The sequence below is a fragment of the Cucurbita pepo genome, chromosome 3 (assembly GCF_057944985.1).
Source record: "Cucurbita pepo subsp. pepo isolate OVF chromosome 3, ASM5794498v1, whole genome shotgun sequence".
Taxonomy (NCBI): Eukaryota; Viridiplantae; Streptophyta; class Magnoliopsida; order Cucurbitales; family Cucurbitaceae; genus Cucurbita; species Cucurbita pepo.
The window spans coordinates 5,322,084-5,343,802 of record NC_141800.1 but is presented as its reverse complement, the minus strand read 5'-3'; the positions used below and the strand labels follow the sequence as shown (position 1 = coordinate 5,343,802).

The window sequence follows — 21,719 nt, the reverse complement described above, 5'->3', positions numbered from 1 at the left end:
ATACAAACTAATGGCTTCATATCTCACTACCCAATTGTTACTATGAGGCTGAAATAAAATTTTTCGAGGTTCTAGTTTACAAGATCTCTCCTTGCAGATTTTGTTGCTTCCATTCCTTCTGGAACCACCAATATAATCAACAAATTCAACAGATCGTGCAATGAGAAATTGCATCCGGACTCTTCATTAAATTGGAGAAACAATTGATTGTACAACACAATCTCAACGAGAAATGTTAAAATTTCAAATATCTCAAGTTTTTTGCAGTGGGAATTATTTTCATTTTCTTTTAGGTTGTCTCAACTTGTGATACACAACATTTCATAAGTTGTCCACTCGACCATGTGAGTGTTTACATGTGGCGTTATGACATATTAATGCCACAATTTTTGACTGACTTGGATCCTTCCCTAATACAAAGTTTTTTGGTAGCACTTCCTGGCTACAATAAACTTTAGTTGTTCTGATTACAACCTTTGGATTGGTAATACGTGATATCAAGTAAAATGCAAGTATATTCTTCAAAGAATACAAGCTTCTCATCTTAGTTTTCCTGCACTTTGAAAATCATGATGCTTTACATTTGGAATGGAGTCCAATGATTTCAGTGTTTTAATTTTGCCATTTATTTTCCCTTGTCCTTTTCTGGATTTATATGAAGTTCAATGATTTTTTTACTATGTTAATTTTTGTATATTCTTTCATTTGCCTTTTCTGTATTCACCAAATGCCATCTGCTATTCCTGGGATATAAAAAGCTGGACTTCTTTTGTAGCACTGATCTGCTTTTCCTTATGATGACAGCATCTCTTGGGGTCTCAGATGCAGAAGAGGCACTTTCAATAGAAGCACTAACATGAAAGACATTCACCTTTTATCTGAGGTTTCTTTGAGTTCTTCCACTTTTTGTATCATGATTTTGGGTCGAAAAGCTTTTGTTTTGATATGAATACAAGTTCTTAAAAAAGAAAAAAGAAATCTGCAATTAAATTCTCCTTGTGTCGCTGATGATTGCCAGTTGTATTGAGGAACAGGTTGGTTTTCTTATCTTTGTATCCAAGTAGGATGTTGCTTTGTGTTGGATCATAATCATGACTTGGATTTTTGGTACAGCTGTATATAGATAGAATAGAGCGCTTTATTGAACATTTGAGTAACTTTGGAGTCTCTCATTTGCTTTTTTGCTCAGGAAAATTACTTACTCTTTCAGGGGGGAAAACATAGGGATGCTCAGACTAAAAAACAACATATTTTCCCTTGCAATCTCATGAATTGACAAGGACCTGTAGAACTGTTTTCTTTGTGACAATGACTGGAAATAGTGATGTATTTTCCCCGATAATATGGTGCATAGAGGGATTTTCTTTCTCTCAAACTTAGCATGCAGGGAGAGGGATTAGGTAGAGGAACGAATTGCTTAAAAAAGACTTTCTTGAAAGAAGGTAGGTTTGTTCTTTCTTTCTTTTTCATTTTTAAAAATTTTTCTGTCTGTGTTTCGCTCTTTTGCAGTGTATCTGTGATTTAGTGATATCAATTTTTGTAGCATGACCTGCACAAAATCTATGTTATCAGAAAGGATCTAAACTTGCAAACTCTGTTCTTGATCAGGTAAGAATGAATAGGGAAGGGTGATGAATACGTATGGAATACTTGTATAATTTTTATGCGCATTCCAAGCAATTGACAGCAATGATGGGTATGTTTTTGGATAAGAATACACAAATACCACGTAGACAATCAATTAGGCTAGCTAGATTGCTTGAAATTGTTGTTGGTAATGAAGGAATTTGAGTTACTGTTGCAATTAATGGAGCTAACTATTAGATGGGTCATGTTATCTCTTAATTGATGTAGCAAGCAATATCTGTTCATGTGACTTTATTATCAAGAATGCTCACAAACTGATTTACCATATTCATTAGATTAAGTTTTTGATTATTGCATTGCACTGTGTACCCACTACAATTATTTTAGATCTGTTTGATTACAATTTTGGCTCTTCTTTTTCATTCTCTTCTCTTGAAAACAGGAAAAAGAAAAGGTACCAAATGTTGGAAGGGCACACCAATACCATGAGATTTTTTTGAGGATCAAATCGGGGTGTTGAAGGCCCCACTTCTTGCTGTATGCTTTTATGATCCATCTTCTTGAGGAAGTTTGGCCCGCATCAAGTTATAGAAAACAACCAGGTTTTCAACTTATTATATTCATTGGAAATATTCCAACGGCTAGGGAGAGATTTATACACTCTTATAAGGAATGCTCCGTTCCCCTCTCCAACTGGTGAGAATCCCACAATCCAGCCCCCTCGTGAACCCAGCATCCTCGCTGGCACACTGTCCCGTGCCTGGCTCTAATCCATTTGTAACGACCCAAGCCTACCATTAGTAGATATTGTCTTCTTTGGGTTTTCCTTTTGGGCTTCTCCTCAAGGTTTTTAAAACGGATTTCTACCCTCTTATAAGGAATGCTTTGTTCCCCTCTCCAACCGATATGGGATCTCACAATCCACTCTCCTTAGGGGCCCAGCGTCCTTGTTGACACACTGCCCGGTGTTTGGCTCTGATACCATTTGGAATGACTCAAGCCTACCGCTAGCAGATATTGTCCTTTTTGAGTTTTCCCTTTCGGGCTTCCTCAAAGTTTTTAAAACGTGTCTAGTAGGCAGAAGTTTCTACACCCTTATTAGGAATGCTTCGTTTACCTTTCCTATCGGGAACTCACACCTCCAAACTCTTCAAATTCTTTCCATCACTTCTATGACATGTATTAAGTGTGTACATGTAGACCAATTAACTTTTATTCAAATAAAACACAATCAATCTATCCATTTTGTACAATATAGACCAGAGAAAGATGATATGTCCATGATGTCTCTTTAGGAAAATCAATTTTCTTTAGAAGATTTAGTCATGCTTTTGTCATAAGAAGAGGCAAATGGTTGTAGGATTTGGTGTTATACATTTATGTTGGTGAAGAAATCTGTTCAAACAGTGGCCTTGAATGAAAGGAGATCTCATGAACAGAGAATTAAAAATAATTGGACAGTCCAATCTTGAATTGAAGGGATCAATGGAAGGAAGAAAAAGAAAAACATTTATCAAGTTGTGGAACACTAAAAGAAACACATCCCAAAGTACCAATGTACTTTCTCTCTCTAGGTTTATTCTTCATAGTCACGTGTCTCTAGAGAGAGAGAGAGAGAGAGAGATTATTATGTGAAGTGGAAGCAAAACTGTAGCTCTTTGTTATACAGAGACAATGATTACCTTGTGAGTGAAGAAAAATGCAAAAAAAGGACAAGAATTGAGTCAAAGACAAGAAGACCAAACATCCCCTTCCCTCTCTATCTCTCTCTCCATTGAGAGACACATACACAAATGGAGGTCCCCCTCCAATCCGTTTTCCACTCCACCTAGCAACCAACCAACACAATCTTCTCTCTCTCTCTCTCAACACATTCACCATTCAAACCCATATTCTTCAAGCAACCAAAGCATCCCCAACCGTCTCCATCATCATCACCCTTACCACGCCATGAAGCCTTCTCTTTTTCTCTCTGTACATACCTCTCACAACACACACACACATATATATGTACAATTCTCCATGCAGTGACCAAACTCAGTTGGGAGAAAGGAAAAAAAAAAAAAAAAACACATAAGAAGAGAAGAGAGAAGAATGAGAAAACCGGAAGTGGTTCCCGGGAAAGAGAATGCTGAGAAGAACAAATACCGGAAAGGGCTGTGGTCACCGGAGGAGGACGAGAAGCTGATGAGGTATATGTTGAACAATGGGCAGGGCTGTTGGAGTGACATTGCTAGGAATGCAGGGCTTCAGAGATGTGGCAAGAGTTGTCGTCTTCGTTGGATTAATTATCTTCGCCCTGACCTTAAACGTGGAGCCTTCTCTCCCCAGGAAGAAGAGCTTATTGTGCATTTGCATTCCCTCATAGGCAACAGGTCCTCTCTCTCTCCCTCTCTCCCTCTCTCCCTCCTTCACTCATTTTTCTTCATACCCAAATGAGAGTTTCAAATGAGTTTCTTTTGGGGAGACTATATGCTCACTAAATCCAGAAACTTGTCATTCGTGATAGCTTTGTTTAGATAAGTTATGGTTGTAATATGATATGATTATTTGGTTTATATGTGTTCAACATTGGTAATGTCATGGATTTCATGTCATATTACATAGAGAATACATTGCGTTCCTAGGAATTTTGTAAAGATGGTGTGAAAAAATGAGCATTACTTGTTATGTTGTAAATCAGATCTTTATTCAAATGGTGTCGGATTTATAAACATTTGGCATGTTTGAAGGGTTCCCTTGTGCATCAATTCTTTATTCGAGTTTCGAGACTAATCAATCCAATTTTCTTTGGAAACAATCAACAGGTGGTCTCAAATTGCATCTCGTTTGCCTGGACGAACAGACAACGAAATAAAGAACTTTTGGAATTCCACGTTAAAGAAAAGGTTAAAAAACAACCTTTCGTCCTCTCCATACAGCCATGAATCATCAGATCCTAGATTCGACATGATGTATGGAGGGATAATGGCAATGCAAGAACACGACATCATGAGTATGAACATAAGCATGGATTCATCGTCAACCTCCTCATCGTCTTCCCAGTTACCGTTTTCTGCAACAGGACACAGCTCATTTGACGGTTCATCCATGGCTTTTGTAGACAACAACTTCCAAGTGGCCTCTGTGGCCGAGGCCACCAATGGCTTCCTGCAAGCACCAGGAGGAGGAGGAGGAGGGTGCTTGACAGAAATGGGAATGAGAATGGAAGAGCGGTTTAGGTATGAATGTTTGGAGGGTGAAAGATCAATGGAAATTGAAAGAGAAGTGGTATGTGTTCCACATGAAGAGATGATGAACCACCCTCCATTAATGAACAATAAAAGCAGTTTTGGTCAGTATTTGGGCACAAATGAGCAGAATTTGAATGTGGAGGAGATGTTTGGAGACATGGGAAGCCATGGACACTTACAAGACAGCTTGAAGATGGGTAATAATGAATGGGATTTGGAAAGCTTCATGCAAGATATATCCTCATTGCCTCATTTCCTTTGATCTCCAACCTCTAAACCTCTACAAAATCTTCATTTATTTTACAATTCCTTTGGAAGGGGAAAACAAAAATCCCACATACACACACACATATATATATACATATATATATATATTCTTTGTCCCTCATTTCTTCATATATATATATATATATATTTCCCCATATATTATATGATTTCTTATCTGTCAATAAAACCCCACAAAATAAAAGAATGAACAGCTGAGGGAGTTAGAGGTGGGAAGGTAGATTGAAGATAAAGCAGTGTTTTGCAGTGCAAAAAAAAAGGGCTTCTGTTCTACAAATCCCAAGTTGAGAGGCAACTTTTCGTAAGTTTGTGTACCTTCAAAACATGGTGTTTTGTTAGCAGCAAAGGGTTTGGATCATTTGTTGTTTTTGTCATTTATGTGTACAAAAGCATATCAAGACATTTCTTTCCTTGATAAGACAATATTGTTTATATATTCATGTTTTAAACCCACATAATGTGTTACAATTCAGCTACTTTATTTCCTTATCAAGTAAACATGCATCCAATATATTGTTAAGAACATATGTACATAACATTATGAGAGAGAGTCAACATTTTGATCCTTGTTTTTAAAGTTATAGCTTTTGATCCTTGTTTTTAAAGTTATAGCTTAAATAAAATCACGACAAAGTAACATAAAACTCGAAAAGAACAACAAACGGGTAAGGAGGAGAGGAGAAGGGTGTATGGACCTTCAACCCAACCCGAAAACGAGCAAGAGATTTGAGTTAAAAAAGAGATAACTAATATTTTAACCATGCTCATTTGAAAATAACGTTAAGAATTAAGCTTACCTTACAAGTTAATGGATACAAAAAGTAGGTGAAAATATTATTTTAATCCTTGTCTAACTTTAGTCAGAATATTTTACCATTAAATTATTATTGATATATATTTTTTTAAAATAGTATGTTTATATTTTTCTTCTCAATTTTGGACATTACTTCACCCATATCAAAAAATGATCTTAAAAAAATCCGTTTAAGGTTTGTTGAAACTTTTATTCACATTTATGAGAGAATAAGAACAAAATATACTAAGAAATCGTCAAACGCAATAGGTATGTATGTATATGTATCTATATATATATTCAATAAAAAGTAGTCAATATAGCATTGAGATGTTGCACATTATGTGTTTTTAGAATTCAACCAATAGTTGCCCGTGCGTCTCAACACTACAACTTTTGTAGCAAAGAGTCTACCATCTTCGCAATGCTTTTCACACTGTGTTGATGTTGTTCTCTCAGGTCCATTGGCTAATCTAGCTCCACAAGTTAAACAATCTCCGACATGGACACAAGACAACGATCTTGTCTTCCACTGCAACAAGGTCCAAGGTTATGCTCGTGTTTCAACAATTATCTTTGATATTTTTGATAGACTCAAAGATTGTCTCTTACCAATTCATTGAACTAACAAAGTAGGGAACATATAAGAATTCTCGTTGAAATGAGATTTATCTTGATACTAGACACACATCTAGCATCTTATAGTACCAAGACATCTTCACTCTCCATCTTCAAATCAATATCTCAAAATTTATTGGCCTTGAAAACTCAATCACCTCATTCTCTCGAGACCATAAGAACCTGCATTAAAGGATGTAAACAAATTTGTATACAAAGCTAAATAGATAATACCATACCGTTTATTACCGAATCAAATGAGTGACTCACACTTGGTCACTCGAGACACGGAAGAAGGCATCATACACAATATTAGTCATTTATATTCAGTCTCTAATTATCGGGTTTTAATAATAAAAATAAAAGTAACATAAAAAAGCGAAATAAAAACGTCACCTGAGAGATTCGAACTCTCACGAGGAAACCTCATGTATTTAACAGGCACACACATTAAGCACTCGGCCAAAGCGACTCTTGTTAACCGTCAAGGCGTATTTTTTTATTATAATATTATTATAATACCATTTTAATTATTTTAGTTGAAAAATTATACTTTTTGATTTGTATGTTTGAGGCGGGTTGCTTTCCTTTTAAATTAATCAAATCAATCCAAGATTTTTAAAAATACATTTTTGTCTCTAATGCAAATATATATACATTTATTTATTTTATTTTTATTTAAGTTCATAATTATTTTTTTAATATTTATTCGAATTTTTAAAATATATATATTTTTTTAACTATTTTAAATATAATTTCTTTTAATATATTTTAGTTGAAATTAAAATTTAATTAAACACTCACGTCTGGTCTTCTCTCCAACCTTACACACTCTTTTTGATGTATTGGATGATACACTGTCCTCCTGAGTCACATCATGAGAGTTGTTTGTTTCAACTCTCACGTGGCTGGATGAGCGCCACTTGAGGATCACCTCCTTGTCGATCTGCATGTAGGGATCAAAATCTATTGTTATTATAGTATGGTTGTGACACTCTCTTCACTTAAAATAGTCATCGTCCTTGATGACTAACTCGATGGCACAATCGCATCGTGGATTGTGACATTTTCTACCACTTAATCTTGACATCTCTGGATGACGATTTGAACATCCAACTGGCTGCTAACTTGACCCACTAAACATTATTGTGCTCCAGAAAGAATACGAAAACTTGCGCACTACTTATGGGTTATCTCATTGATGAACCTTCTCATAGTCTTCAAGACTTGAGGCTAAACACGACAAAATACAGCTACTCAATGATTGTGGCCTATCCCACTATAGAACTAACTCGCCTTCGGCCCGGTACTCAACAAACAAAGCGGAAAAATATAACTACCCAATGGTTGTGGGCCATCCCATCAGAGAACTAAATTGCCTTTCTCTCGAACTTGGCCAGTGACTCACAAGACAAACCATGGCAAAACTAGCATCGGTATCTAAGCTTGTAACACAGACCAATGGCTGTCGACTATCCCACTAGAGAACTAATTTTCCTTTCTCTAAGAGTCAACAGACAAAGTGGAAAAATACAACTACGCAATGGTTGTGGGCTATCCCATCAGAGAACTAACTTGCCTATCGCTCGATCCCAACCTAGGACTTACTAGATAAAACAAAATGTATCAAGGTTTCAACTAATAACTCACTCGAAACATAAGTATCCAAAACTTAGGAGGCACACGCCTTAACCACTTAGAACTAACTCGCCTATCGCTCGATCCCAACCTAGGACTTACTAGATAAAACAAAATGTATCAAGGTTTCAACTAATAACTCACTCGAAACATAAGTATCACTCGAAACATAAGTATCACTCGAAACATAAGTATCCAAAACTTAGGAGGCACACGCCTTAACCACTTGGCCAAAGTGACTATAGTTTGCCAATATAAGTTTTTTAATAGTTTGCCAATATATGTTTTTTAATATACTCTTGCCAGAAGACAGACAACATAATTTGAAAGATCGTCCCCTAATAGATTCAAACTCTCGCGGAAAAATCCCATGAACTTAGCAGGCACAAGCCTTAACCACTCGGCCAAAGCGACTGTCATTTGCCAATATGAGTTTATTAATATACTCTTACAACGATGATGATCTAGTGGCTAAAACATGATTTCGACTAATAACCGGCCCGAAGCCAGACAACAAAATCTAAAAAGATCGTCGCCTAAGAGATTCGAACTCTCGCGGGAAAATTCCATGTACTTAGCAGGCACACACCTTAACCACTCGGCCAAAGCGACTGTCGTTTGTCAATATAAGTTTATTAATATACTCTTACAACGATGATGATCTAGTGGCTAAACAAAATGTAACATGGTTTCGACTAATAACCGGCCAGGCCAGACAACAAAATTTGAAAGATCGTCGCCTGAGAGATTCGAACTCTCGCGGGAAAATCCCATGTACTTAGCAGGCACACGCCTTAACCACTCGGCCAAAGCGACTGTCGTTTGTCCATATGAGTTTATTAATATACTTTTACAACGATGATGATCTAGTGGCTAAACAAAATGTAACATGGTTTCGACTAATAACCGGCCCGAAGCAAGACAACAAAATCTAAAAGATCGTCGCCTGAGAGATTCGAACTCTCGCAAGAAAATCCCATGTACTTAGCAGGCACACGCCTTAACCACTCGGCCAAAGCGATTGTCGTTTGTCAATATGAGTTTATTAACATACTCTTACAACGATGATGATGTAGTGGCTAAACAAAATGTAACATGGTTTCGACTAATAACTTGCCCAAAGCCAGACAACAATATTTGAAAGATCGTCGCCTGAGAGATTCGAACTCTCGCGGGAAAATCCCGCGTATTTAGCAGGCACACGCCTTAACCACTCGGCCAAAGCAACTGTCGTTTGCCAATATGAGTTTATTAATATACTCTTACAACGATGATGATCTAGTGGCTAAACAAAATGTAACATGGTTTCGACTAATAACCGGCCAGAAGCCAGACAACAAAATTTGAAAGATCGTCTGAGAGATTAGAACTCTCGCAGGAAAATCCCATGTACTTAGCAGGCACACGCCTTAACCACTCGGCCAAAGCAACTGTCGTTTGTCTCTCGCAGGAAAATCCCATGTACTTAGCAGGCACACGCCTTAAGCAGGAAAATCCCATGTACTTAGCAGGCACACGCCTTAACCACTCGGCCAAAGCAACTGTCGTTTGTCTCTCGCAGGAAAATCCCATGTACTTAGCAGGCACACGCCTTAAGCAGGAAAATCCCATGTACTTAGCAGGCACACGCCTTAAGCAGGAAAATCCCATGTACTTAGCAGGCACACGCCTTAACGTGGCCAAAGCAACTGTCGTTTGTCTCTCGCAGGAAAATCCCATGTACTTAGCAGGCACACGCCTTAAGCAGGAAAATCCCATGTACTTAGCAGGCACACGCCTTAACCACTCGGCCAAATCCCATGTACTTAGCAGGCACACGCCTTAACCACTCGGCCAAAGCAACTGTCGTTTGTCAGTATGAGTTTATTAATATACTCTTACAACGATAATGATCTAGTGGCTAAACAAAATGTAACATGGTTTCGAATAATAACCGGCCAGAAGCCAGACAACAAAATTTGAAAGATCGTCGCCTGAGAGATTCGAACTCTCGCGGGAAAATCCCATGTACTTAGCAGGCACACGCCTTAACCACTCGGCCAAAGCGACTGTCATTTGTCAATATGAGTTTATTAATATAGTCTTACAACGATGATGATCTAGTGGCTAAACGAAATGTAACATGATTTCGACTAATAACCGGCCCGAAGCCAGACAACAAAATTTGAAAGATCGTCGCCTGAAAAACTCTCGCGGGAAAATTCCATGTACTTAGCAGGCACACGACTTAACCACTCGGCTATGAGTTTATTAATATACTCTTACAACGATGATGATCTAGTGGCTAAACAAAATGTAACATGGTTTCGACTAATAACCGGCCCGAAGCCCAGACAACAAAATTTGAAAGATCGTCGCCTGAGAGATTAGAACTCTCGCAGGAAAATCCCATGTACTTAGTAGGCACACGCCTTAACCACTCGGCCAAAGCGACTGTCGTTTGTCAATATGAGTTTATTAATATACTCTTACAACGATGATGATGTAGTGGCTAAACAAAATGTAACATGGTTTCGACTAATAACCGGCCCGACGCCAGACAACAAAATTTGAAAGATCGTCGCCTGAGAGATTCAAACTCTCGCGGGAAAATCCCATGGACTTAGCAGGCACACGCCTTAACCACTCGGCCAAAGCAACTGTCGTTTGTCAGTATGAGTTTATTAATATACTCTTACAACGATGATGATCTAGTGGCTAAACAAAATGTAACATGGTTTCGAATAATAACCGGCCAGAAGCCAGACAACAAAATTTGAAAGATCGTCGCCTGAGAGATTCGAACTCTCGCGGGAAAATCTTTATTAATATACTCTTACAACGATGATGATCTAGTGGCTAAACAAAATGTAACATGGTTTCGAATAATAACCGGCCAGAAGCCAGACAACAAAATTTGAAAGATCGTCGCCTGAGAGATTCGAACTCTCGCGGGAAAATCTCATGTACTTAGTAGGCACACGCCTTAACCACTCGGCCAAAGCGACTGTCATTTGTCAATATGAGTTTATTAATATACTCTTACAACGATGATGATGTAGTGGCTAAACAAAATGTAACATGGTTTCGACTAATAACCGGCCCGAAGCCAGACAACAAAATTTGGTACTTAGCACGCACACGCCTTAACCACTCGGCCAAAGCGACTATCGTTTGCCAATATGAGTTTATTAATATTCTCTTACAACGATGATGATCTAGTGGCTAAACAAAATGTAACATGATTTCGACTAATAACCGGCCCGAAGCCAGACAACAAAATTTGAAAGATCGTCGCCTGAGAGATTCAAACTCTCGCGGGAAAATTCGATCTAGTGGCTAAACAAAATGTAACATGATTTCGACTAATAACCGGCCCGAAGCCAGACAACAAAATTTGAAAGATCAATATGAGTTTATTAATATACTCTTACAACGATGATGATGTAGTGGCTAAACAAAATGTAACATGGTTTCGACTAATAACCGGCCCGAAGCCAGACAACAAAATTTGGTACTTAGCAGGCACACGCCTTAACCACTCGGCCAAAGCGACTATCGTTTGCCAATATGAGTTTATTAATATTCTCTTACAACGATGATGATCTAGTGGCAATGTAACATGGTTTCGACTAATAACCGGCCCGAAGCCAGACAACAAAATTTGGTACTTAGCAGGCACACGCCTTAACCACTCGGCCAAAGCGACTATCGTTTGCCAATATGAGTTTATTAATATTCTCTTACAACGATGATGATCTAGTGGCTAAACAAAATGTAACATGATTTCGACTAATAACCGGCCCGAAGCCAGACAACAAAATTTGAAAGATCGTCGCCTGAGAGATTCAAACTCTCGCGGGAAAATTCCATGTACTTATCGTCGCCTGAGAGATTCAAACTCTCGCGGGAAAATTCCATGTACTTAGCAGGCACACGCCTTAACCACTCGGCCAAAGCGACTGTCGTTTGCCAATATGAGTTTATTAATATACTCTTACAACGATGATGATCTAGTGGCTAAACAAAATGTAACATGGTTTCGACTAATAACCGGCCCGAAGCCCATAATATACTCTTACAACGATGATGATCTAGTGGCTAAACAAAATGTAACATGGTTTCGACTAATAACCGGCCCGAAGCCCAGACAACAAAATTTGAAAGATCGTCGCCTGAGAGATTCGAACTCTCGCGGGAAAATCCCATGTACTTAGCAGGCACACGCCTTAACCACTCGGCCAAAGCGACTGTCGTTTGCCAATATGAGTTTATTAAGCCCAGACAACAAAATTTGAAAGATCGTCGCCTGAGAGATTCGAACTCTCGCGGGATCCCATGTACTTAGCAGGCACACGCCTTAACCACTCGGCCAAAGCAACTGTCGTTTGTCAGTATGAGTTTATTAATATACTCTTACAACGATGATGATCTAGTGGCTAAACAAAATGTAACATGGTTTCGACTAATAACCGGCCCGATGCCAGACAACAAAATTTGAAAGATCGTCGCCTGAGAGATTCGAACTCTCGCGGGAAAATCTCATGTACTTAGCAGGCTCACGCCTTAACCACTCGGCCAAAGCAACTGTCGTTTGTCAGTATGAGTTTATTAATATACTCTTACAACGATGATGATCTAATGGCTAAACAAAATGTAACATGGTTTCGAATAATAATAATAACCGGCCAGAAGCCAGACAACAAAATTTGAAAGATAGTCGCCTGAGAGATTCGAACTCTCGCGGGAAAATGGAAGGATAATTCCATGTACTTAGCAGGCACACGCCTTAACCACTCGGCCAAAGCGACTGTCATTTGTCAATATGAGTTTATTAATATACTCTTACAACGATGATGAGGTAGTGGCTAAACAAAATGTAACATGGTTTCGACTAATAACCGGCCCGAAGCCAGACAACAAAATTTGGTACTTAGCAGGCACACGCCTTAACCACTCGGCCAAAGCGACTATCGTTTGCCAATATGAGTTTATTAATATTCTCTTACAACGATGATGATCTAGTGGCTAAACAAAATGTAACATGATTTCGACTAATAACCGACCCGAAGCCAGACAACAAAATTTGAAAGATAGGCACACGCCTTAACCACTCGGCCAAAGCGACTGTCATTTGTCAATATGAGTTTATTAATATACTCTTACAACGATGATGATGTATTTATTAATATACTCTTACAACGATGATGATGTAGTGGCTAAACAAAATGTAACATGGTTTCGACTAATAACCGGCCCGAAGCCAGACAAAAAAAATTTGAAAGATCGTCGCCTGAGAGATTCGAAATCTGTATTTATTAATATACTCTTACAACGATGATGATGTAGTGGCTAAACAAAATGTAACATGGTTTCGACTAATAACCGGCCCGAAGCCAGACAAAAAAAATTTGAAAGATCGTCGCCTGAGAGATTCGAAATCTCGCGGGAAAATTCCATGTACTTAGCAGGCACAAGCCTTAACCACTCGGCCAAAGCGACTGTCATTTGTCAATATGAGTTTATTAATATACTCTTACAACGATGATGATGTAGTGGCTAAACAAAATGTAACATGGTTTCGACTAATAACCGGCCCGAAGCCAGACAACAAAATTTGGTACTTAGCAGGCACACGCCTTAACCACTCGGCCAAAGCGACTATCGTTTGCCAATATGAGTTTATTAATATTCTCTTACAACGATGATGATCTAGTGGCTAAACAAAATGTAACATGATTTCGACTAATAACCGGCCCGAAGCCAGACAACAAAATTTGAAAGATAGGCACACGCCTTAACCGGCCCGAAGCCAGACAACAAAATTTGAAAGATAGGCACACGCCTTAACCACTCGGCCAAAGCGACTGTCATTTGTCAATATGAGTTTATTAATATACTCTTACAACGATGATGATGTAGTGGCTAAACAAAATGTAACATGGTTTCGACTAATAACCGGCCCGAAGCCAGACAACAAAATTTGGTACTTAGCAGGCACACGCCTTAACCACTCGGCCAAAGCGACTATCGTTTGCCAATATGAGTTTATTAATATTCTCTTACAACGATGATGATCTAGTGGCTAAACAAAATGTAACATGATTTCGACTAATAACCGGCCCGAAGCCAGACAACAAAATTTGAAAGATCGTCGCCTGAGAGATTCGAACTCTCGCGGGACGACTAATAACCGGCCCGAAGCCAGACAACAAAATTTGAAAGATCGTCGGCTGAGAGATTCGAACTCTCGCGGGAAAATCCCATGTACTTAGCAGGCACACGCCTTAACCACTCGGCCAAAGCGACTGTCATTTGTCAATATGAGTTTATTAATATACTCTTACAACGATGATGATGTAGTGGCTAAACAAAATGTAACATGGTTTCGACTAATAACCGGCCCGAAGCCAGACAACAAAATTTGGTACTTAGCAAGCACACGCCTTAACCACTCGGCCAAAGCGACTATCGTTTGCCAATATGAGTTTATTAATATTCTCTTACAACGATGATGATCTAGTGGCTAAACAAAATGTAACATGATTTCGACTAATAACCGGCCCGAAGCCGCACACGCCTTAACCACTCGGCCAAAGCGACTATCGTTTGCCAATATGAGTTTATTAATATTCTCTTACAACGATGATGATCTAGTGGCTAAACAAAATGTAACATGATTTCGACTAATAACCGGCCCGAAGCCAGACAACAAAATTTGAAAGATCGTCGCCTGAGAGATTCGAACTCTCGCGGGAAAATTCCATGTACTTAGTAGGCACACGCCTTAACCACTCGGCCAAAGCGACTGTCATTTGTCAATATGAGTTTATTAATATACTCTTACAACGATGATGATGTAGTGGCTAAACAAAATGTAACATGGTTTCGACTAATAACCGGCCCGAAGCCAGACAACAAAATTTGGTACTTAGCAGGCACACGCCTTAACCACTCGGTCAAAGCGACTGGGCAATATGAGTTTATTAATATTCTCTTACAACGATGATGATCTAGTGGCTAAACAAAACAAAATGTAACATGATTTCGACTAATAACCGGCCCGAAGCCAGACAACAAAATTTGAAAGATCGTCGCCTGAGAGATTCGAACCCATTCTCTTACAACGATGATGATCTAGTGGCTAAACAAAACAAAATGTAACATGATTTCGACTAATAACCGGCCCGAAGCCAGACAACAAAATTTGGTACTTAGCAGGCACACGCCTTAACCACTCGGCCAAAGCGACTATCGTTTGCCAATATGAGTTTATTAATATTCTCTTACAACGATGATGATCTAGTGGCTAAACAAAATGTAACATGATTTCGACTAATAACCGGCCCGAAGCCAGACAACAAAATTTGAAAGATCGTCGCCTGAGAGATTCGAACTCTCGCGGGACGACTAATAACCGGCCCGAAGCCAGACAACAAAATTTGAAAGATCGTCGGCTGAGAGATTCGAACTCTCGCGGGAAAATCCCATGTACTTAGCAGGCACACGCCTTAACCACTCGGCCAAAGCGACTGTCATTTGTCAATATGAGTTTATTAATATACTCTTACAACGATGATGATGTAGTGGCTAAACAAAATGTAACATGGTTTCGACTAATAACCGGCCCGAAGCCAGACAACAAAATTTGGTACTTAGCAAGCACACGCCTTAACCACTCGGCCAAAGCGACTATCGTTTGCCAATATGAGTTTATTAATATTCTCTTACAACGATGATGATCTAGTGGCTAAACAAAATGTAACATGATTTCGACTAATAACCGGCCCGAAGCCGCACACGCCTTAACCACTCGGCCAAAGCGACTATCGTTTGCCAATATGAGTTTATTAATATTCTCTTACAACGATGATGATCTAGTGGCTAAACAAAATGTAACATGATTTCGACTAATAACCGGCCCGAAGCCAGACAACAAAATTTGAAAGATCGTCGCCTGAGAGATTCGAACTCTCGCGGGAAAATTCCATGTACTTAGTAGGCACACGCCTTAACCACTCGGCCAAAGCGACTGTCATTTGTCAATATGAGTTTATTAATATACTCTTACAACGATGATGATGTAGTGGCTAAACAAAATGTAACATGGTTTCGACTAATAACCGGCCCGAAGCCAGACAACAAAATTTGGTACTTAGCAGGCACACGCCTTAACCACTCGGTCAAAGCGACTGGGCAATATGAGTTTATTAATATTCTCTTACAACGATGATGATCTAGTGGCTAAACAAAACAAAATGTAACATGATTTCGACTAATAACCGGCCCGAAGCCAGACAACAAAATTTGAAAGATCGTCGCCTGAGAGATTCGAACCCATTCTCTTACAACGATGATGATCTAGTGGCTAAACAAAACAAAATGTAACATGATTTCGACTAATAACCGGCCCGAAGCCAGACAACAAAATTTGGTACTTAGCAGGCACACGCCTTAACCACTCGGCCAAAGCGACTATCGTTTGCCAATATGAGTTTATTAATATTCTCTTACAACGATGATGATCTAGTGGCTAAACAAAATGTAACATGATTTCGACTAATAACCGGCCCGAAGCCAGACAACAAAATTTGAAAGATCGTCGCCTGAGAGATTCGAACTCTCGCGGGAAAATCCCATGTACTTAGCAGGCACACGCCTTAACCACTCGGCCAAAGCGACTGTCATTTGTCAATATGAGTTTATTAATATACTCTTACAACGATGATGATGTAGTGGCTAAACAAAATGTAACATGGTTTCGACTAATAACCGGCCCGAAGCCAGACAACAAAATTTGGTACTTAGCAGGCACACGCCTTAACCACTCGGCCAAAGCACACGCCTTAACCACTCGGCCAAAGCGACAACAAAATTTGGTACTTAGCAGGCACACGCCTTAACCACTCGGCCAAAGCACACGCCTTAACCACTCGGCCAAAGCGACTATCGTTTGCCAATATGAGTTTATTAATATTCTCTTACAACGATGATGATCTAGTGGCTAAACAAAATGTAACATGATTTCGACTAATAACCGGCCCGAAGCCAGACAACAAAATTTGAAAGATCGTCGCCTGAGAGATTCGAACTCTCGCGGGAAAATTCCATGTACTTAGTAGGCACACGCCTTAACCACTCGGCCAAAGCGACTGTCATTTGTCAATATGAGTTTATTAATATACTCTTACAACGATGATGATCTAGTGGCTAAACAAAATGTAACATGGTTTCGACTAATAACCGGCCCGAAGCCAGACAACAAAATTTGGTACTTAGCAGGCACACGCCTTAACCACTCGGTCAAAGCGACTGGGCAATATGAGTTTATTAATATTCTCTTACAACGATGATGATCTAGTGGCTAAACCAAACAAAATGTAACATGATTTCGACTAATAACCGGCCCGAAGCCAGACAACAAAATTTGAAAGATCGTCGCCTGAGAGATTCGAACCCTCGCGGGAAAATCTCATGTACTTAGCAGGCACACGCCTTAACCACTCGGCCAAAGCGACTGTCGTTTGTCAATATGAGTTTATTAATATACTCTTACAACGATGATGATGTAGTGGCTAAACAAAATGTAACATGGTTTCGACTAATAACCGGCCCGACGCCAGACAACAAAATTTGAAAGATCGTCACCTGAGAGATTCGAACTCTCGCGGGAAAATCCCAATAGCAGGCACACGCCTTAACCACTCGGCCAAAGCAACTGTCGTTTGTCAGTATGAGTTTATTAATATACTCTTACAACGATGATGATCTAGTGGCTAAACAAATCTTAGCAGGCACACGCCTTAACCACTCGGCCAAAGCGACTCAAAATGTAACATGATTTCGACTAATAACCGGCCCGAAGCCAGACAACAAAATTTGAATGATCGTCGCCGGAGAGATTCAAACTCTCGCGGGAAAATCCCATGTACTTAGCAGGCACAGGCCTTAACCACTCGGCCAAAGCGACTGTCGTTTGCCAATATGAGTTTATTAATATACTCTTACAACGATGATGATCTAGTGGCTAAACAAAATGTAACATGGTTTCGACTACTAACCGGCCCGGAGCCAGACAACAAAATTTGAAAGATCGTCGCCTGAGAGATTCGAACTCTCGCGGGAAAATCCCATGTACTTAGCAGGCACACGCCTTAACCACTCGGCCAAAGCGACTGTCGTTTGCCAATATGAGTTTATTAATATTCTCTTACAACGATGATGATCTAGTGGCTAAACAAAATGTAACATGATTTCGACTAATAACCGGCCCGAAGCCAGACAACAAAATTTGAAAGATCGTCGCCTGAGAGATTCGAACTCTCACGGGAAAATCCCATGTACTTAGCAGACACACGCCTTAACCACTCGGCCAAAGCGACTGTCGTTTGCCAATATGAGTTTATTCATATACTCTTACAACGATGATGATCTAGTGGCTAAACAAAATGTAACATGGTTTCGACTACTAACCGGCCCGAAGCCAGACAACAAAATTTGAAAGATCGTCGCCTGAGAGATTCGAACTCTCGCGGGAAAATCCCATGTACTTAGCAGGCACACGCCTTAACCACTCGGCCAAAGCGACTGTCATTTTCCAATATGAGTTTATTAATATACTCTTACAACGTTGATGATCGGCTCGAAACCTAAGTGTTCAAAGTCAAACAACAAAATTAGAAAGATCATTGCCTGAGAGATTCAAACTCTCAGCCGGAAAATCTCATTTACTTAGCAGGCACACACCTTAACCACTCGACCAAAGCCACTATTTTGATAACTAAAAGATATATTAATATAATCCAATTATAGATTTTTTTTTTTTTTTTTTTTGTTTGTTTGTTTGTTTGTTTTGTTTGTTTGTTGTAGTTTTGAAAGTTTAAAAACAATGTATAATATAAGTGAATACAGCGAGACATTTATTTATAAAAACCGTACCAAACTTATATGAAGTGTGGAGGGCAGACAATATTGTTTCTTGGAGATCTCTTGTCTTGATAGGTATCAATTTAATGATGGTAGTCTAAGATGAGATACGTGAGGTCGATTTGCAGAGCAAAGTGTAGCATATCAATCTTGAAAATAGGATAGAACGTAAGTTAAAGTCAACCAAGTAAATGGTCTTACTATCAGTATGGTTATATTTGATGTTAACACGTGTCCCGTAGTTATGCACGTGTCATATATTTGATATGTGTGAATTGTTTATAAATCGATATGACTATTATCTGATAGGTATATGTTATGATATGTGAATGATATGATAACTCTTACGGTATGAAATGATCAATGATATGTTTGAGATAGGATATGAGAATGATGCGATATATGTAATGTAACAATAGAACTAAGATATGTTCATAAAACGTTATGGTTAGGTTATGTAAAAAAAATGATATGTTATGATAAATTGATAAAACGATATGATAAGGTTATGTATAGAAAACGATATGATTACGATAGATATACAGTTAGGTTATGTATAGAAAATGATATGATTATGATAGACTGATAAAACGATATGAATAGGAAATGTTCATGAAATGATATGGTTAGGATAAGTTTAGGAAACGATATGACCAGTATATGTATATGGAACGATATGATTACGAAATGTTTACGAAATGGTTGTGATATGGGAACGATGTATGTATTAATATATATATTATAATATAATATGATAATGATATGATATATGTTATGGTAAGATATGTTTGATGAATTGATATAGCTATGATAAGATATGTTGAAGGCATGCTCGAGATATACTATGTGATTGTTATGATATATGATATATGACATGATATGATATGTACATGATATGGATTGTTATGTTTCAAAACATGGTAACATTATGATATAATATATGTGTGACATGAATGATATGATTGACATGCAAAACGATGAACTAGCATGAAATACAACCCCGGTATACGCATGAAATATATGATCAATTATATGATAAACGATATGAGAAATGATATGACAAAATGATATGATATGAAGGAAGACACTAGCAGGGTTATATTAAATGATAATGAAAATGGAAAAATGGTGGGACCTCGTATATTATTGTGTGCTCATGCATTGGGAGATACCCCTTATCATTCACGATGTATGGACACGTATGCTACGAGATAGGAGAATGATCATTATGTTTATCATAATGCTATCGTGACGGTCGCTATTCCTAACCGGTGTCCGACATCAACAGCTACCAGAGAATGCTCGTCCGACCATAAAGGGATCTAGGAGGTGTGCGAACCGACTGGTGGGTCCATATTCACAAGTTTGGGCCGTGTGTATGAAAATTTAATACACATCCAAGAATAGCTGACATAGAAAAATAGACTGATATGATGTTGGGAGGGAGTCCCGCTAATTTAGGGAATGATCATGGGTTTATAAGTAAGGAAATACATCTCCATTAGCATGAGACTTTTTGGGAAGCCCAAAACAAAGCCATGAGAGAAAGCACCCAAAGTGGACAATATAAATGAGATCTTTAATAAAAATTGTTTGGACGAGAATAATTTATATATTTTGATGATTGCATGACTTTTATCTTAATATGTTGATGTTTTCCATATTAAGCATGCTATAGGATAACGAGTGTCATATTGCATCATATCGATAATCATATCGATAGATCGACCTAGGACACAACCCTAAGAGCATGAAAAATGATATTAATAAACGAGTATTTGTTACTTAATGTAAGTAACAAAAAGATAAGACAAGAACATGAAAATGATATTAATAAACGAGTATTTGTTACTTAATGTAAGTAACAAAAAGATAAGACAAGAGGGTTGTGTCATAAGAGATATTAAGAGGGACCTTATGCATTTTGTATGTACATAAGCATAGGGATACTTCCCTTAGATATGACGAGTGCAGACGTGCACAGTATGATGAACATGGTGATCATAGGGAGCATGACACCAGGGGTTCTGCTAACCTTCGAACATTGGTACAGACAGCTAGCTTGACAGAGAGGGTCCAGAGGGTGTGCAAGCCGCCTCATGATCCACATTCGCACGTGTGGGTCGTGTGTATGGAAGTACTACACTTCCATAGTAGTTCGAGACTGAAGACCACTCTTACTATGAGATGAGATAGAGATAGATCTCTATATCATATTTGCATGTGATTGCATTTAGCATGACCCAAATAGCAGGTTCACTTACTGAGTATTCTTCGAAATACTCAGGCAATGCCACATCATTTTTCAGGTAAAGGCAAGGCGCACATGTACGGATGACGGCGGCATCGCGAGCAGAGACTATGTCACGTGCATATGGTAGACTCATATTTAAATCCCTAGTTTTAGGCTAGAATAAGTTGTTTTGCATTTCATTGTTTTGAATTATTTTGTATTGTTCTTATTTTCCTTAATTTTTCAAGTATTTCGTATTAAACACGTAACACCATGGCTGTGTTTTTAAGAGTTAGAAGTTGTTTTAAATGTTTTCGACATTTATACCATAGATGATGTTTTCTTTTAAGAGTTATATTCAGCATTTTAGAAGAGCATGAGATGTTAGTAGCGACTTTATGTAAGTAGAAATCTAGGGTCGTTACAC

The 21,719-nt window shown here is 38.6% G+C and overlaps 1 protein-coding gene and 20 non-coding genes across 23 annotated transcripts; 1 reads left to right on the top strand and 20 right to left on the bottom strand.

Annotated features, from left to right (window-relative positions):
- Nucleotides 1-98: 98 nt before the first annotated feature.
- LOC111790441 (uncharacterized) lies at nucleotides 99-5,242 on the top strand. 3 transcript variants are annotated; one of them, XM_087122561.1, is made up of 4 exons: nucleotides 99-1,442; nucleotides 1,609-1,696; nucleotides 2,030-3,962; nucleotides 4,395-5,242. In XM_087122561.1, the coding sequence occupies exons 3-4, from the start codon at nucleotides 3,682-3,684 to the stop codon at nucleotides 5,080-5,082; spliced, it is 969 nt and encodes a 322-aa protein (XP_086978687.1). In that variant the 5' UTR covers nucleotides 99-1,442; nucleotides 1,609-1,696; nucleotides 2,030-3,681; the 3' UTR covers nucleotides 5,083-5,242. The 3 variants fall into 3 exon arrangements, with proteins under 3 accessions (XP_086978687.1, XP_086978688.1, XP_023527101.1); XM_087122562.1 differs by lacking the exon at nucleotides 1,609-1,696; XM_023671333.2 differs by lacking the exon at nucleotides 1,609-1,696 and having other exon boundaries at nucleotides 99-1,608.
- A 3,442-nt stretch (nucleotides 5,243-8,684) lies between these two features.
- On the bottom strand, nucleotides 8,685-8,766 carry TRNAS-GCU (transfer RNA serine (anticodon GCU)). The gene has a single exon. It is a non-coding gene; the product is annotated as a tRNA-Ser (tRNA).
- Nucleotides 8,767-8,888: 122 nt separating this feature from the next.
- TRNAS-GCU (transfer RNA serine (anticodon GCU)) lies at nucleotides 8,889-8,970 on the bottom strand. The gene has a single exon. It is a non-coding gene; the product is annotated as a tRNA-Ser (tRNA).
- Nucleotides 8,971-9,094: 124 nt separating this feature from the next.
- Nucleotides 9,095-9,176, bottom strand: TRNAS-GCU (transfer RNA serine (anticodon GCU)). The gene has a single exon. It is a non-coding gene; the product is annotated as a tRNA-Ser (tRNA).
- Nucleotides 9,177-10,121: 945 nt separating this feature from the next.
- Nucleotides 10,122-10,203, bottom strand: TRNAS-GCU (transfer RNA serine (anticodon GCU)). Its single transcript has one exon. It is a non-coding gene; the product is annotated as a tRNA-Ser (tRNA).
- A 303-nt stretch (nucleotides 10,204-10,506) lies between these two features.
- TRNAS-GCU (transfer RNA serine (anticodon GCU)) lies at nucleotides 10,507-10,588 on the bottom strand. Its single transcript has one exon. It is a non-coding gene; the product is annotated as a tRNA-Ser (tRNA).
- Nucleotides 10,589-11,059: 471 nt separating this feature from the next.
- On the bottom strand, nucleotides 11,060-11,141 carry TRNAS-GCU (transfer RNA serine (anticodon GCU)). The gene has a single exon. It is a non-coding gene; the product is annotated as a tRNA-Ser (tRNA).
- Nucleotides 11,142-12,014: 873 nt separating this feature from the next.
- On the bottom strand, nucleotides 12,015-12,096 carry TRNAS-GCU (transfer RNA serine (anticodon GCU)). Its single transcript has one exon. It is a non-coding gene; the product is annotated as a tRNA-Ser (tRNA).
- A 206-nt stretch (nucleotides 12,097-12,302) lies between these two features.
- TRNAS-GCU (transfer RNA serine (anticodon GCU)) lies at nucleotides 12,303-12,384 on the bottom strand. Its single transcript has one exon. It is a non-coding gene; the product is annotated as a tRNA-Ser (tRNA).
- A 52-nt stretch (nucleotides 12,385-12,436) lies between these two features.
- TRNAS-GCU (transfer RNA serine (anticodon GCU)) lies at nucleotides 12,437-12,515 on the bottom strand. The gene has a single exon. It is a non-coding gene; the product is annotated as a tRNA-Ser (tRNA).
- A 336-nt stretch (nucleotides 12,516-12,851) lies between these two features.
- TRNAS-GCU (transfer RNA serine (anticodon GCU)) lies at nucleotides 12,852-12,944 on the bottom strand. The gene has a single exon. It is a non-coding gene; the product is annotated as a tRNA-Ser (tRNA).
- A 1,416-nt stretch (nucleotides 12,945-14,360) lies between these two features.
- TRNAS-GCU (transfer RNA serine (anticodon GCU)) lies at nucleotides 14,361-14,442 on the bottom strand. Its single transcript has one exon. It is a non-coding gene; the product is annotated as a tRNA-Ser (tRNA).
- A 418-nt stretch (nucleotides 14,443-14,860) lies between these two features.
- Nucleotides 14,861-14,942, bottom strand: TRNAS-ACU (transfer RNA serine (anticodon ACU)). Its single transcript has one exon. It is a non-coding gene; the product is annotated as a tRNA-Ser (tRNA).
- A 642-nt stretch (nucleotides 14,943-15,584) lies between these two features.
- On the bottom strand, nucleotides 15,585-15,666 carry TRNAS-GCU (transfer RNA serine (anticodon GCU)). Its single transcript has one exon. It is a non-coding gene; the product is annotated as a tRNA-Ser (tRNA).
- A 418-nt stretch (nucleotides 15,667-16,084) lies between these two features.
- TRNAS-ACU (transfer RNA serine (anticodon ACU)) lies at nucleotides 16,085-16,166 on the bottom strand. The gene has a single exon. It is a non-coding gene; the product is annotated as a tRNA-Ser (tRNA).
- Nucleotides 16,167-16,733: 567 nt separating this feature from the next.
- TRNAS-GCU (transfer RNA serine (anticodon GCU)) lies at nucleotides 16,734-16,815 on the bottom strand. Its single transcript has one exon. It is a non-coding gene; the product is annotated as a tRNA-Ser (tRNA).
- A 389-nt stretch (nucleotides 16,816-17,204) lies between these two features.
- On the bottom strand, nucleotides 17,205-17,286 carry TRNAS-ACU (transfer RNA serine (anticodon ACU)). The gene has a single exon. It is a non-coding gene; the product is annotated as a tRNA-Ser (tRNA).
- Nucleotides 17,287-17,569: 283 nt separating this feature from the next.
- TRNAS-GCU (transfer RNA serine (anticodon GCU)) lies at nucleotides 17,570-17,651 on the bottom strand. Its single transcript has one exon. It is a non-coding gene; the product is annotated as a tRNA-Ser (tRNA).
- Nucleotides 17,652-18,227: 576 nt separating this feature from the next.
- TRNAS-GCU (transfer RNA serine (anticodon GCU)) lies at nucleotides 18,228-18,309 on the bottom strand. Its single transcript has one exon. It is a non-coding gene; the product is annotated as a tRNA-Ser (tRNA).
- A 124-nt stretch (nucleotides 18,310-18,433) lies between these two features.
- TRNAS-GCU (transfer RNA serine (anticodon GCU)) lies at nucleotides 18,434-18,515 on the bottom strand. The gene has a single exon. It is a non-coding gene; the product is annotated as a tRNA-Ser (tRNA).
- Nucleotides 18,516-18,639: 124 nt separating this feature from the next.
- On the bottom strand, nucleotides 18,640-18,721 carry TRNAS-GCU (transfer RNA serine (anticodon GCU)). Its single transcript has one exon. It is a non-coding gene; the product is annotated as a tRNA-Ser (tRNA).
- Between the last annotated feature and the right edge of the window lie 2,998 nt (nucleotides 18,722-21,719).

What these genes read in the sequence shown, in the direction of transcription:
- LOC111790441 (XM_087122562.1), top strand. Translation starts at nt 3,682, where the DNA reads ATGAGAAAACCGGAAGTGGTTCCCGGGAAAGAGAATGCTGAGAAGAAC. An exon ending in CATTCCCTCATAGGCAACAG is followed by an intron (nt 3,963 to 4,394) that starts GTCCTCTCTCTC and finishes AACAATCAACAG; the next exon opens with GTGGTCTCAAATTGCATCTC.